This window comes from Sminthopsis crassicaudata, chromosome 6 (assembly GCF_048593235.1).
Source record: "Sminthopsis crassicaudata isolate SCR6 chromosome 6, ASM4859323v1, whole genome shotgun sequence".
In the NCBI taxonomy this organism is placed as follows: Eukaryota; Metazoa; Chordata; class Mammalia; order Dasyuromorphia; family Dasyuridae; genus Sminthopsis; species Sminthopsis crassicaudata.
This window is the reverse complement of record NC_133622.1, coordinates 104,599,933-104,616,058: the sequence shown is the minus strand read 5'-3', so window position 1 is coordinate 104,616,058 and position 16,126 is coordinate 104,599,933. Positions and strand designations below refer to the sequence as shown.

Genomic DNA, 16,126 nt, shown 5'->3' with positions numbered 1-16,126 from the left:
TCTGGGAAGAGATCTGCTGTGTCTACTCAAATCTCTCAGACAGATTCTTCTTCCTGTAACGAACCGTTGTCTCCAGACAATTGCTGTTAACTCTTGTCCAAAGAAGTGACTTCCCTTCCTGCAGAGAGCCCCGTCAAGCCTGATGCAATTCAGAGTCTTCCTTCTTGAATCCTGGCTCTGAATCTCCTCCAGCTCTTATCTTTCTCCAGGCCGATCTCTCTCCAGGCCCAATATTGTGTCTTTTATCCTCCCAGAGAATGGGCGTGGGATAATGCAAGGGCTTCTGGGAAGAACCACTTCAGTCAATGGGCTTGCTCCTTCTATCAAGTCAACCTGAGTTCTCACCTTGTAATTGTCCAACCTGAATTCTCACCTTGTCACTATCCAGACAACCTCAGTTCTCACTTAGTAATCCTAACAGGCTACTTCCTCTCGGTGTCTCCATTGTTGAAACTAAGACAAGAAATCTGATCACTGGACTCTCCATACACCAGTCAATGCTTTCAACATGTACCCCCAAATTTTGGGAATTGGAAGAGATTACTTATCCTCTAGACTTACCCATCCCCACCAGGTACTTCTCATAAAATGCCATAACTGACAAGTCATCATCTAGACTCCACCTGAAGATCATCTTCTTGATGGCTCTAAATCAGGGATTCTCAAACTAAGGCCTGTGGGCCAGATGCAGCCTGCTGAGGAGGTTTATGTGGCCCGGGTTATGGCAAATGGGCTGAGGGGCTGAGACAGAGTGTGAGCTTTTGTTTTTACTATAGTCCAGCCTCCCAGAGTCTGAGGGACAGTGAACTGGCCCCTATTTAAAAAGTTTGAGGACCACTGCTCTAAATCATTAGGGTGTTTTTCTTCCTGACATCAAAATAAACTTGCTTCTTTGTGACTTCCAGGCATTGCTTCCAGAACCAAGGAGAATAATTTTAATCACCCTTTCACAGGCTAGCCCTTCAAATAATTAAAAACAGTTATCACATTTTCCAAGCCTTGTTTTCCTAAGGTAAACAAGCCGATCTTTCAAATACATGGATTTCAAGACCAATTTTTGAACCATCCTATTTATTCTCTTCTGGGAGCTCTCAGTGTTCTTACCAGTGTTTAGAATTGCCCACAACTGAATATGATACTCCAAATGTAGTGTGACAAAGTTAGGGTAACAAGAAAGAACATTTTCTTTATTCTGAAAGCAATATATATATATTTCAATAGTCTTATTTTTTTTGGTCGTTGCCTTACAATGCTGATTCATGTTGAGTCTGTAGTCCACTGGTGGCATCTTGCAGATAGTGTGCCTGCAGTGTGGAAGACTAATTTTCCTGAGTCAAATCTGGCTTTAGACACTTGCTAGCTATATAACTCTGGGCAAGTCACTTAACCCTGTTTGTTTCAGTTTCCTCATCTGTAAACTGAACTGGAGAAGAAGGCAAAACTCTAATATTTCTGCCAAGAAAACCCCAAATTGAATCACAAATGATCAGTCAGACATAACTGAAAAATGGCTAAGCAACAACATTGCAGTCTATTAAAACTCAAAACTCAATTTCAGAGAAACTCTTTCAGTTATTCTTTTCCCAGCCTGTATTTGAAAAGCTGGTTGTTTTAATCCAAATATAAGACTTGACTTTTACATTCAATGATCCACCAGGATTATTTCAAGCCAAGCCCTAAAGAAAGCATGGCTGTGAAAGAAAGGGTTTTTCCCTCCATTCTCATTTCTAGATCTTGCCCTCCACATAAAAATTTAGGAATCTGGGGAACAAGGGGAGCAAAGAAGAGCTTTGGATTCTTAGGGGATAAAAACAAGATTACTCTGGTTATACACCTCTTCACTCTAAGAAGAAAAGAATGAGTAACTTGTATGATTTCATCTAGTAAAATAAGACAAGAGTATGTTCTATCACATGGCAATTAGGTAGCACAGTGAAGAGTGCCAGGTCTGGAGTCATGCATTTCTGAGTTCAAATCTGGCCTCAGACACTAACTCTATGATCCTGGACAAGTCACTTAATTTTGTCTGTTTTCTCATCTGCCAAATGAATTGGAGAAGACAACAGCAAATGAAGTCCAGTATCTGTACCAAGAAAACCCCAAATAGAGTCATGAAGAGTCAGACACAATTGAAATGAATAAACAATATACTACTTAATTTAATCATTTATTTTAATAAATTATTTAGTCAATTCTACACCTCAGAGTCCTTACTTACTCTCTTACACCACTTACTCTCAAGAGATTTTGCAGTGATTCCAGAAAATTTCATCCTTTATTACTCAAAGTAAAGTAACTAAAGGTAAATTCATTCAAAAATCATGATGATGGGCTCAATATAAAATTGTCATTTCTAAGTGTCTTTGATATTTCAACCTCATAAATTATGATATAGCAAGAGTTTTTCCCTGAGAAAGTATCTTGATAGTAACATTAATTAAAATTATTATTCCACTTTATGTCACTATTCACTCTGATGAATGGGTGAGTATCATTCAGAGAGCTGGCCAAAATATGTAAAAAGAGGCAGGTAGAAGGGGAGAGCGCTTCCTTTAAATATATTCTTGTGCCCTGTCAGCCAATGATATTGAGAAAAAAATGTTTAAAGGATGAAAAACTGTCAAATCATTTCATCACAAACCATAACTCTGTTCACTAGAGAGCTTTTTCATGAGAAGGTGGATGAAAGCACAAGGAGGATAAATTCTAACATGTTCTTTTGATTTTAAGGTTATGTCATATACAGGACACTTTAGAAGTGATCAAAAAGTAAAAGTAGGCTTTTATGAGTACTTTTTGTGAAACTACTAATTAAGAAACAGAAAAAATTAGTTTTTTTTTACTAAGTTTTGTAATAGCCTATTTTTTTTTTAAATGTGATATTTAAAAACAACATACAAAAATCCAAACCTGGGCATTGTTAAATGTGTTTATTAAAAATATACTGTTTAAGGGGTTAATAAATAAAGTAATTTACAAATAAAGGAATATTTTTATTTATTCATTGATTTAAGGTTTAACATGCAGGGTGGTTGCTATGGGAAGTTATAAATAATTAGCATACCTCATTTTTCAAAGAGGATATGTCCCAGAATCCTATCTACAGAGCAAATCTAAACATCAGCAGCCTTAATACCACACATTTGAAAAAGGATTATTCTCTCTTAGACAACTGTGACCTTGAGATATATAACCAACTTTCTGTAAAATCTTGCAAACTTTTTTTTTTTTTTAATAGCATAATCTACTTATTTCTATACTAAACAGTCCACGTATTGAAATCATTAGAGTTTACCTGGCAATGACTAATCTTTTACTATTGTACACTGGTTCTGATCTACTCTCCCTTTTCTCCATTTACACATTCCATAAAGGAAGATATTCACTTGAATTCTACATCATATAAAGACAGAATGGTATAGTGAGTAATTACAGCTCTATTGTACAGCAGAGAAACTGTTCAACTTGGCAATCACAAATCCTGGGTTAGCACTCTGGTTTTCCCAGTTAATAGTTGTGAAACTTTAGTCAAGTCACTTATATACTTTGGGGCTCAGTTTCTTCATTTTTAAAAATGAGAAGGGTGAATCTGATAATCTCTAAGGTCCTTTTTTTTCCAACTTCGATCCTATGAAGATTGTACTTTGGCAATAAGAAGACCTGGGTTTTCAATGTTACCATAGCCAATTACTAGTTTTGTGTGACCATTGATAGGTCAACCCTCTCCCACCTTCAATTTCCTTAATTAAAATAGAGAGAACTAATAGCACCTATCTCCCAAGGTTGTTATGATAATCAAATTAAATAATGTGTGTAAAAGTTTCTGCAAAAGTATCACATTTGTGAATGATATAGAAATCTATATAAAAGATCAAGCATTTAAAATCTTAGTCAAGTTTCAGTTGAAAAGACTTATCTTTTAGTTTAGAAAGTTTATCTGAGAAGTTTTTTTTTTTGTTTGTTTTGTTTTGTTTTTGCTTTTTAAATGATAGGCATGGAAGGAGCCAAGGTGATAAGAGAGTAGACAGGACTTTGCCTCAGCTCTTCCTAGCTTACCTCAGAATCAACATTAGATCAAACCTCTGATGGATTTTGGAGTGATAGAACCCACAATTATTTGGAATGTAACACATTTCCAGCAGAAGGTATCTTGGAAGAATTCAAGAAAGATCTGTCTCAATTGGACTGTGGGGAGAGTGAGTGTGGTCCAGCACAGACACAGCACAGGGAGGCCCAGGATAGAGAGGTCCCAACTCAGGAAGTCTAGTGGGAGGCTCTTAACCAAAATACAGAGGCATTGGATAATGTGTTCTGGTTCAGAAGACCAGTGGATTAGCAGACTAGCTGTAAGACTTCCAATGCAACTACAGAAGGCAAATAGTAAAACCTTTAACCCTGGTCCAGGCAGGATTCAGCCGTCCTACTCAGCACAGTGGGAAAACTTGCAGCACCAACTCTAGTACAAGGTAAAGCCCCTGAAAAAAATCTAAGGCCAATCTCCCTTATGCCCTAGGAGCAGATCTCAACCTTTAAAAATGAACACAAAAGCAAAAAACAAAAAACTCTGACCATAGATAGAATTCTTCCCTGTCTCTAGAATAGCTATTCTTTTAGAATTTAAACCCTGAGGACATTAAAGGCAAAATGCCTCCAAATGAAGGCTCAAAGGGGGATAATAGCTGGTTTCCAATTCAAAAGGCTCTCTTGGAAGAATTCAAAAAGATTCTTAAAAGAGAGTTAGAAGGAAAATGGGGAAAGGAAATGAGAGCTTTGCAAGACAGTTTAAATAAGGAAACACAGAAATTGACTGAAGGAAACAAACTCCTTAAAAATACATTTCATGAAATGGGGAAAATATACTGAAGAAAACGTCTTCTTAAAAATAGATTTGGCAAAATGGAAAAAAGATTGGCGATATGGAAAAAGAGAACAATTTCTTAAAACTATAACTGGCAAAATGGGAAAAAATCCAATGAACAAACCAACTCCTTTTAAAATACAATTAGCCAAATGCAAAAGGAAATAAAAAAGCTAACTGTAGAAAGTAATTCACTAAAAATTAGAATTGAACAAATGAAAGTGAATGACTCAATGAGACATCAAGAATCAGTTAAACAAAACCCAAAAAATGAAAAAAAAATAGGAAAAATGTAAAATAACCTCATTGGAAAAACAATTGACCTGAAAAATAAATCCAGGAGAGACAATCTAAAAATTATTGGGACTACCTGATAACCACTATGGAAAAAAAAAAAGAGTCTAGATAATATCTTTAAAGAAATCATCAAGGAAAACCATCCTAATGTCCTAGAAGCAGAGGGTAAAATAGTCATTGAAATAACCCAGCAATCACCCCCTGAAAGAGACCCCAAAATGAAAACTCCAAGGAATATTGTTGCTAAAATCCAGAATTATCAGATTAAGGAGAGAAGCAAGAAACCAGGAAAAAATTCAAACACCTAGGAACTACAATTATCCAGGATTATCCAGGACCTAGCAGGTTCGATTTTAAAGAATAGAAGGGCCAAGAATAAATATGATATTCCAGAGAGCAAAGGAGCTTGGACTATAGTCAAGAATCAACAATCTAGCAAAACTAAACATTACTTCTAGGTAAAAAGATGGACAATTCAATGAAAAAGATGATTTTTAATAATTTTTGATGAAGAAAAGACCAGTGCTGCACAGAGTATATATGCATTAAATGATATAGCATCCAAACTCCTAAGAAGTTTTGCAAGAAGAAATAGACAGCAAAACTATACTAGTAAAAGATCTCAACCTTTCTCTATCAGAACTATATAAATATAAGCACAAAATAAATAAGAAAGAAGTTAAGAAGGTAGAAGTAAGTAGAATTTTAGAAAAGTTAGGTATGATAGATAATGAGGAAACCCTAAAACTCTTAAAACCTCCTTGGACTCTGCTTCAGGAAGGAGACTCCACCCTAAACACAAACAGTTTTCATCTTTGTTATCCAGCTCAGTCTCAGTCCAGAAGCCCATTGAATTCTATTCAAATTCTAACTCTGGCTGAAACCTGGCCTGAAGCCAACGTGGGACTCTACCCATGCATGAGCCCTTCAGCTTGTCCAAAGCCCCCCATTATAAGAGAGCCAAACTGAAGTCCTCTCTTTGCAGGGGTCCCAAAGGTGGTATCTTTATGCCTGCCATATCAAAGGATTTCTGCCCACTGGAACTCTGGTTCCAGAGCCTTTTATCTCTTGCCCACTGGAACTCTGGTTCCAGAGCCTTTTATCTCTACCTTCAACTTTACTAACTAAACTTTACTTCCAAACCCCATAATAAACCTCTTTTATCAATCTAGGTTTCGGGTCTGAAAATTACTTTACAGAGAACTCTTGTGCCGCTACTAGACCTCATTTAACTGTATCCTTGCGCCAAATCCAAAGAGGTTTCAGGGGAGCTCCATTTGACTTCCTGTACCCCAAACCTGCCACTAGTCCTCAATTAAACCTAATTTCATTTAGGTATCCCATATCTAGTACTCATCTTTGGAGACTTTGGAGAAAAAAGAATGGGGACAGAAAGGAATATACTTTTTTCTCAGTGGTACATGGAACCTACACAAAAATTAACCATGCATTAGGGCATTAGGGCATAAAAACCTCATAATCAAATGCAGAAAATCAGAAATAGTAAATGAATCTTTTTTAGATCATGATGCAATAAAAATTACAAGTAATAAAGGGTCACGGAAAAAAGACCAAAAATGAATTGGAAACTAAATAATCTAATCCTAAATGAATGGGTGAAACAATAAACCATAGAAACAATCAATAATTTCATCCAAGAGAATCACAATGTTGAGACAACAAAATTTAAGAGATGCACATCAAAGCAAAAATTTTAGGGGAAATTTTATATCTCCAGATGTTTATATGAATAAAATAGAGAAAGAAAAGATCAATCAATTGGGCATACAACTAAAGCCAGAAAAATAAAATAAATAAATAATAAATAAAGGATAATAAGCTATTTCACTTAACTGTTTGCCAATATAAATATGACAATCTAAATGAATTGGATGAATACCTACAAAAATATAGATTGCCCAGATTAAGCAAGGAGGAAATAAATTACTTAAATATAGCTCCATTTTAGGAAAAGAAATTAAACAAGCTACTAATGAATTCCCTAAGAAAAAAGCTCCAGAGTCAGATGGATTTATACAAGTGAATACTGCCAAACATTTAAAAAACAATTAATTCCAATATTATACAAACTATTTGGAAAAATAGGGGAAGAAGTCCTACCAAATTCCTTTTATGACACAGATATGGTGCTGTTAATTAAACCAGGAAGGACCAAAACAGAAAAAGGAAATCATAGACCAATTTTCTAATGAATATTGATGCAAACATCTTTTTTTTTTGATGCAAAAATCTTTTTTTGATGCAAAAATATTAGCAAAGAAATTACAGCAAGTTATCACCAGGATAATGACCAAGTAGGATCTATACCAGGAATTCAGGGCTGGTTCAATATCAGGAAAACAATGAACATAATTGACTATTTCAATAACCAAATTAACAGAAATCATATGATATGATATGTCAACAGATATATAGAAAAAGCATCTGACAAACTACAACACCCATTCCTATTAAAAACCCTAGAGAGCACAGGAATAGAGTTTTCCTTAAAAATAATAAGTAATATTTATCTAAAACTACCAGCAAGCATCATATGTAATGGGAATAAACTAGAAGCATTCCCAGTAAGATAAGGGGTAAAACAAGAGTGCCTACTATCACCATTACTATTCAGTATTGTATTATAAATGTTAGCTTTAGCAATGAGAAGAAAAAGAAATGGAAAGAATTACAATAGGCAATTACGAAACAAAATCATCATTCTTTGAAGATGATATGATGGTGTACTTAGAGAATCATAGAAAAAAATTCAATTTAAAAGGGGCAGCTAGGTGGTACAGTGGATAGAACAGCAGCCCTGAAGTCAGGAGGACCTGAGTTCAAATCTGGGCTCAGACACTTAACACTCTCTAGCTGCATGACCCTGGGGAAGTCACTTAACCTCAACTGCCTCAGCAAAAAAAAAAAAAAAAAAAAAAAAGAGGGAGAGGGAGAGGGAGAGGGGAGAGGGAAAGGGGAGGAGGGAGAGGGAGAGGGGAGGAGGGAGAAGGGAGAGGGGAGGAGGGAGAGGGAGAAGGGAGAGGGGAGGAGGGAGAGGAAGAGGGGAGGAGGGAGAGGGAGAGGGGAGGAGGGAGAAGGGAGAAGGGAGGAGGGAGGAGGGAGAAGGGAGAAGGGAGGAGGGAGGAGGGAGAAGGGAGAAGGGAGGAGGGAGAAGGGAGAGGGGAGAGGGAGAGGGGAGAGGGAGAGGGAGAGGGAGAGAGAGAGAATCAACTAAAAACTACTAGAAACAATAACTTTAGTAAAGTTGCAAAATATAAAATAAACTCACATAAATCACTGGCATTTCTATATGTCCCCAACAAAATCCAGCAAGCAAGTGAATTCCCACTTAAAACAACTATAGATAAAAAAAATAAATAATACTTGGGAGTCTACTTGGACAAGAAAGTGGACAAGAAAGAGAATTAGGAAATTAGGCTTTTTGTCCTTCTCCATACCTCAGGGTACAAAAAGAGGCCTAATTTCCCGTCTTCTCTCTTAACCCTCTTCCTCAGTTTATATACATATGTAGTCTTGGAGGATTGCACCTTGTGTAGGAGGGAGTAAGATGTGATAAAGTAAGGGAGTTCAATAACAGTGGACTGTTTTGACAGTGGTGAACTTGGGGTTTTTGGAGAAAAAGAGAGGTTGTCTATTTAGAGAACAACAAGAGAATAAGCAGAGAAAATATTGCTAACTTAATAGGCTCAAAGTGAGAGAGCTAAGAGTGATCTTTGCGCTTCTTTCTAGGGTATCCAGACCAACTAAAAATAGGAAAGAGAGAAGCAAGGGCACACAGCATATACAAGAATCAGTGTTATGTATTTTGCTGGAGTACGCTTTGTGTTCTCCTTCTCCCTTCCCCTTCTTCATTCCCTCTCTTTTTTCCCTCTCTTCCCCTACCTCCTTTTCAAATTCCCTTGATGAGGATTAGGGTAGTGAAGGAAGCTGAGGAATCCCTACAAAAAGAGTAAATCAGGGCAGCTAGATGGTGCAGTGGATAGAGCACTGTCCCTGGAGTCAAGACCACCTGAATTCAAATATGGACTTAGACACTTAACACTGCCTAGCTATATGATCCTGGCCAAATTATTAACCCCAATTACCTCCCCCCCACCAAAAAAAAAAAAAAAAAGAATGAATCAAATAGAATGATCCATAAACTGAAAGTAGCAGAGGTTTTTTCCAATGCTTTTATTCTTGTTAATTTTTTCTGATATTCCCATTTCAAAATAATTATAATAATAACAATAATGATGAGAAAGGAAAAAAGTTTCTTTGAGGAAGAAAAGGGAAGTACAATTAGAAATTTTAATGCAATACAATCTCTTCTAAGTAGGGGCTGAAAATATCTTAAATATTTTTTATGCTGAGTCCTCTGAAAGCAGAACTGTGCCTTACTTATCTCTTCCCACAGAAAAACATCATGGTACAATTTATTGTTATGTGTTTTGAATGAACATGTATTCTATTTCAACTTACAAAATAGTCAAATTCAGTGATCCCAATTCTTAATACTGAGATATTCCAGAGATAGCAATAGAGAATTGGGCCCTGTGGATAAAAATGCTCAGCCACTCACTAGTTCAGGGGTTACATAGTCTATCAACTACATAAGCTATTCCCTTCTTTCACCTGTCTCTGCCTCCACTTATTCATTTGTACGTTAAGAGTGATGTCATCTACCTCATAGATGAATCCTGTTAGGGTAAAATAGGAAAATGTATATGAAGTACTTGGCAAGCCATAAAACATTATCAAAATGGTAGCTCCTATTGTCATATTTGATGAGTTCAAATGTGCTCAACAAATCCAGTAATTATTTCAAACAAAATAATAGTTTATTTTGACTGTAAAACAAATCTTGTTTAGATAAATGAATAAAGCACTTATTAAGCATGCACTTTGTGCAAAGAGCATTGTGCTAAGAATTGAGGATATAAGTGAATCAATTTCATTCAGTAAATTTTGTCCAAAAATGGAAGTCCCTTTCCTAAAATCCCCTTGTGGTCATTTAATTTTTTGCAGCCCTAGAAGCATCTTTTGAGTCTTCACTTACCCTCTATGAAATCTATATATCCTCTATACCTACACTTCCCTTTTATGCATCCTAATTGATGCCTTTGCTTCTAATCATACCCCACTATAATTCATCCACTGTCCACCAAACAATTTCTAAAATAACTTTCTAAAGCACAGGTCTGGTCTAAGATACTGCTCAAAATTTTTTAGTGGCTCCCTATTTTCTCTGGGATAAAATACAATCTCCTAAATTTGGCACTCAAAACCCTTTGTATATCATATTCTGGTTCTCCTCTATAATTGCTGACTTATGTTTGTTTGATACTACTCCTCTCCCCCCACACACCTTTCTCTCTTGTCAGCAATGCCATTCAGCCTCCTAAAATTTTGAGCCTACTTCTAGACTCATTTCCTCTGTGAGTCCTTTCTTAATTTTTCTAATTGCATTTTTAAAAATAATAGCTTTTTAAATAACTAAAGCAATCTAGTGTTTGACAAACCCAAAGACCCCAGCTTTTGGGATAAGAATTCACTATTTGACAAAAACTGCTGGGAAAACTGGAAACTAGGCATTGACCCACACTTAATGCTGTATACCAAGAGAAGGTCAAAATGGGTTCATGATCTAGGCAGAAAGGATATTATAAATAAATTAGAAGAACATAGGATAGTTTACCTCTCAGACCTGTGGAGAAGGGAGGAATTTGTGAACAAAGAAGAACTAGAGATCATTATTGATCACAAAATAGATTTTTTAATTTGATTACATCAAATTAAAAAGCTTTTGTACAAACAAAACTCATACAAACAAAATTAGAAGGGTAGCAATAAATTGGGAAACCATTTTTACATTCAAAGGTTCTGATAAAGGCCTCGTTTCCAAAATATATTGAGAATTGACTCAAATTTATAAGAAATCAAGCCATTCTCCAAATGATAAATGGTCAAAGAATATGAACAATTTTCAGATGTTGAAATTGAAACCATTTCTAGTCATATGGAAAAGGTGTTCCAAATCACTATTGATCAGAAAACTCCAAATTAAGACAACTCTTAGATATCACTACACCTCTCAGGTTGGCTAACATGACAGAAAAAGTGAAGTGTAAGGATCCTTTAAATGGGCGGCCACAGTGCAACAGGAGATTTGAGTGGCCCAGAAGTAATCTCTGTGGATAAAGGACCGCCCTGTGGGTGGGATCCTGGCCATATTGAGATAGCTTCGTAATGGGTGACAGGCTCGCTTGCTGGTTGGCTGTGTGTGTGACCTCACAGGCCCTTTATAAGCCCACTGCAGGCAGCAAGTCTCCCTCTTTAACCTGGCTCCCTAGCTTGGGGTAGCCAAGCCAAGCTGATGGATAGCTGAGAGGTAAGGAGTTTGGTAGAGAACACGTGGGTCTTCAGACCAGGTGTTGACTAGGGAGTTAACAAGTCAGGACATTATGTGAGTAGGTATAATAAAGGCTTTTAAGTTTACACGTGGCTGTTCTTGAGCATGTTACCAGTTATTAAACTACTATTCAAGAAATAGTGGGCCAGAGACCTTTGAAGGCCTCAGAGGCGGCGAGCCGGGTAGAGTTGACACTGCAAAGGTCAGTGGTCAAAGGTACTCTTTTGGGCCTAGGACAGACTGGTAATAGTAACTGCCAAGAGGGCATGTTTCAGTGATGAATGTTGGAGGGGATGTGGGAAAACTGGGACACTGATTTCTTAATTCCTTCAGTGCTTCTAGTTGTTAAAAACATCTTGTGTACATACTGAATCTTGACTCTATATCCAAGAGGACCACAAGATCCTGAATGCCAAGTGTATTTGTCCTTTGCTCATTGAATTCCCAGGTCTTAATACAATGTCTTTCATGGAATAGGAACCTAAATGCCTACTGAATTAAATTTTGTGGGAGAGAAAGTATTCAGAAGAATTCTAAAAATAAATCATTGCTAGAAAATTGAAAATCACTGCCTTGATGTCCATGAATGAAAAGATGAGTAATCAGTCAACAACTATCTATTATTTCACAGGAAGGTGGGACAATGGATGGAGCTCTGGATTTTGTCAGAAAGATCAGAGTTCAGCAGTCAATTAATTTCAGTTTCCTCAGTTGTAAAATGAGTATCATAATAGCACCTATCCCCACCCTCAGAATGGTTGTGAAGATCAAATGAGATAATGACGGTAAAACACTTCATGTCTCACACATAGTAGACATTTAATGTTTCTTTCCTTCCTTTCTGACACTAAGGATATAGTCGAAAATCTTAACAGATTTGCTTTCAATGAATTTACATTCTAATGAAGAGATGACCTGAAGCAGGTATTTTATAAGATAAATGTAATACAGGGGAAGCTAGGTAGTGCCCTGATAGAATACTGAGCCTCTACCCTGAAATGCCTTCAAAAAAGATAAATGTAATAGAGATAAAAGATAAATATTAATACAGCTACTTGGGTAATTTTAGGGGAAAGGGCACAAGCAGGAAAAAGAAATTTTGTGTGAGCAGTGTGGCTAGAGAACAGGAATGTACTACATGTCTGAAATAGAAAAAAAATTAAAATGTGAAGAACTTGGAATATTAAGTAAAGGTTATGTGAGGGCTTACTTTCTGGTTAGATATGCATTTTGGGAAAAGCACTTGGTAGGTGTACAGAAGATTAGCTATTGTAGAGAAACTTGAGGCCTGGAGAGAAACTGAGAGGCCAGGTAAGAAATGATATCACATAGCTGCTGCTGTTAGAGAGGCACCAAAAGGAATGCATATAAGATATATAGGAATGAAAGGATCTGGCAATCTCTGTGTGATGAGGAAGAGAAGAGTTGAAGCTTGACCCCTGAAATGATAAACCCACATGGACTAGAAAAAAATAAAATTCCTTAAGAGACTCGGAATCTGAGTAACCCAATTTTTTAAGGGTTTTTATATAAACATAACAGTATCTATAATTGGTAGCAAAAAATAACCTCTTTACAGCAAAATAAACAGAGCCTGACAGGTCACTTAAACTCATGAACAAAAACCACAGGTGAAGTTGGAAAAGGAATGATTCCTGGAGTTTTAAAAAAATTTTTTTTATTAGATCTCAAATAATCAAACCTCACATTCTCAGAGATCAACTTAAGTGATGATAAAGATAAATTGGTAGGCATATATATTTATTTTAGACATTATCTTAGACAATTTCAAAGCCTTAGAAACTAAAAGATATTAATTTATTTCCTGGTTGGAATTCTTAAGTCATTTTTTTAAAGCATCTTAAACAAAAATTAGAATATTTGCTATTTTATTGCAATATTTGCAAGGGCTATAATTTAAATTCCTTTGTTTAAGATCAATTTTAAAACAGTGGCTGTTTGGTTGAAGGAGGTACATTGTTATTTTGTAAAGTAATATAGCTCCCTTAATTCCACAATCACTTCAGATAAGAGTTTATTGCTGGTCTGGGTAAACTCAGAAAAAAATGACTTAGAAGTTCTAGGCAAACAAATTAGACAAGGGCTCTTACCTGGAAAACAAGTAGTCAGGTGTTCCATCAATGCTTCTGGTGTGACAGGTTTTCTTGCAGAGTTCATTGCTGAGATGGCCAAGCAAAGGATTTCTCCAAGTGGAATAAATTGAGATTGGCTGATGGGAGACATGCTGATTGGAGAGACATCACCTGTGGAAAAGGAGAGCACATTTTAAATACTCCATTAAAGAAATCCAATTATATTCTAATTCTCTCCTTCCCCCCAACCCTTTTTCTTATCTCCATCTTTCTGTCTCTCTGATCTCTCTGTCTCTCTCATACACACACACACACACACACAAATATGGAGACACAAAAATAAAACACTTTTAAGATTACAATCCAACAGAAGGGAACCAACCAGTAATCAAGTTTATTATACTGCAGCACATTCCATTTAGATTAAAAAAGAAAAAGATGTGATTCCTCTTGCCTCGATAAATAAAGTAAGAAAAGTTTAGCACATAGTAGATGGGCTAACTTACAGATTCTCAACTTTTTTAAGAGAAGTAAAAGGGTTCACTGATCCTGTTAGAAATCTGGTGATGTATTTTAAAGCATAAAATAAAATACATAGGATGATAAAGGAAACCAAATTACAGTCAAAAACAGTTATCAAAATATTTTTTAGAAAAATAAATTCACCCACACTAGGTTAAGAACTCTAGCTCTTAAGCCAGTTCATGATACCATTTAACAATATAACTTGAGCCATTAACACATAAATATAGAATAATTCATGACTTAGTGCAGATATGAAATGAAGAAGAAATTAGTCTATGTAAATACAAGGATACTTGGTTATTGCCCTAAAATACATTTTACTTTTGTCTAAAAGAATTTATCCCTCATTCCCAACTTTCCTATTCCAGGCCTTCCATTGCTCTTTCCATCCTCTCTTATATTTCATCCTACCTGAGAAATTGTTAAAACTTGTTATTTTTTTCTTCATGTTGTAATGCTATCTTTGCTAAATAAATAGGAGAAAAGATCTATACAAGAGAAATCTTCCAAAAAGTAGAACATCTCTTATGTTAGAACAAATTGTATTAACATGGAATGCAAAGAATGAAACTCTTAAGATGGGCAGCATATGTGTATGTGATTAATATTAAAAATGACAGATAACAGTCAATCTAACTTAGCTTTGTCACATTTAGTTCATTTCTCAACAAAACTGTTCTAATTAACTAAACATTCTATTTTTAAAAATCTGTTTATTCCAAAGCAATAAACTGGAGACTATAAATATTGGTACAATGCCACAACACACAAGTATTTATAGAAATTACTACATTGAGGATTATGATCTATGATTAATAAGAAAAGAAAACTTGCCAGTTAATCTAAAGCATGAATACATCTGTCAATATTTCACTCAGTATATGGAATGAATAATCATTTGAATAAGTTAACATGTTTTCTTTCACAGAGTTAAAGAGATCTTCCAGATCATTAGAGCCTCATAATAATCCACTACAACAACAAAAACTGAGGCCATAGGTGGAGCTGTAAATTGGTCCAAGCATTATGGAAAGCAATTTGAAACTAAGCCCTCAAAGATATTAAGTTGTGCAGACCTTTAACCTAGCAATATGCTTATAAAGAGAGACAAGAAAAGAGGAAAATGACCCAAAGATACAAAAAAAATATTTATAGACTCTCCTTTTTTCAGTGCAAAGAGTGGTAGAGAGTGTGGCTGAACAAGTTGTGATATAAGAATGTGATAGAAAACTATAGAGGTATAGGAAATGATATAGGGAATAATGAAGGAAATGCAGAGAAATCTATTAAGACTTTTATGAATTGATGCAAAGTAAGCAGAACCAGAACTAATTCATTTGGTGATTAGGATCTCTAAATAGACCTACACTTTCATCGTCATAGGTCCATACTTGGAAAACCCTTTTTTGTGACTTTGTGACTTGCCAGAAGCCAGGCTCTGATTGGGGGTAAGGGGGAGGGTGGGGAGGGGGGAGAATCTTTTAGGAGCTAGTCACCCTCATACCAAAAGTGAGGCAAAGTAGCTGTATTCCAGTGAAAAGTCTATCTCCTCTTTTACTTCTATTTTTTCTGATTTTTATCAATACCCCTGTAATATATGCTCACCAAATTCAACCATTTATGAAATATTATTGGGTGCTATTTGTAATATTCTAATAATATTACTTTCTATCATTATTCACTACAAACATACAGTATTTCAGGCGCACCACAAATAGCTTTTGGGATCCGTAGTTGGAGGACTAACATTATTCACAGTACTGTTTCTATTAAATGGATTACACATTCACGAAGACTAAAAAAGACCACATTTGTAAAATATGCCAATGGCCCAATTGCAATACAAAGAGCTTCCATCCTCCTTTCCTCTCTTCTCTTCCTAAAAACCTATTGGTAGAGTTACTAATTTGCCAGAGTTTTATCTTAAATACCCTTGGGCTT

General features: G+C 35.9%; 1 protein-coding gene across 1 annotated transcript in view; it reads right to left on the bottom strand.

The window, feature by feature from the left end:
• STOX2 (storkhead box 2) overlaps positions 1-16,126 on the bottom strand; it is a 155,359-nt gene that overhangs the window by 34,608 nt on the left and 104,625 nt on the right. Inside the window, 1 exon segment of the mRNA XM_074273778.1 lies at positions 13,679-13,831. Coding sequence (XP_074129879.1) covers positions 13,679-13,831 — 153 coding nt within the window.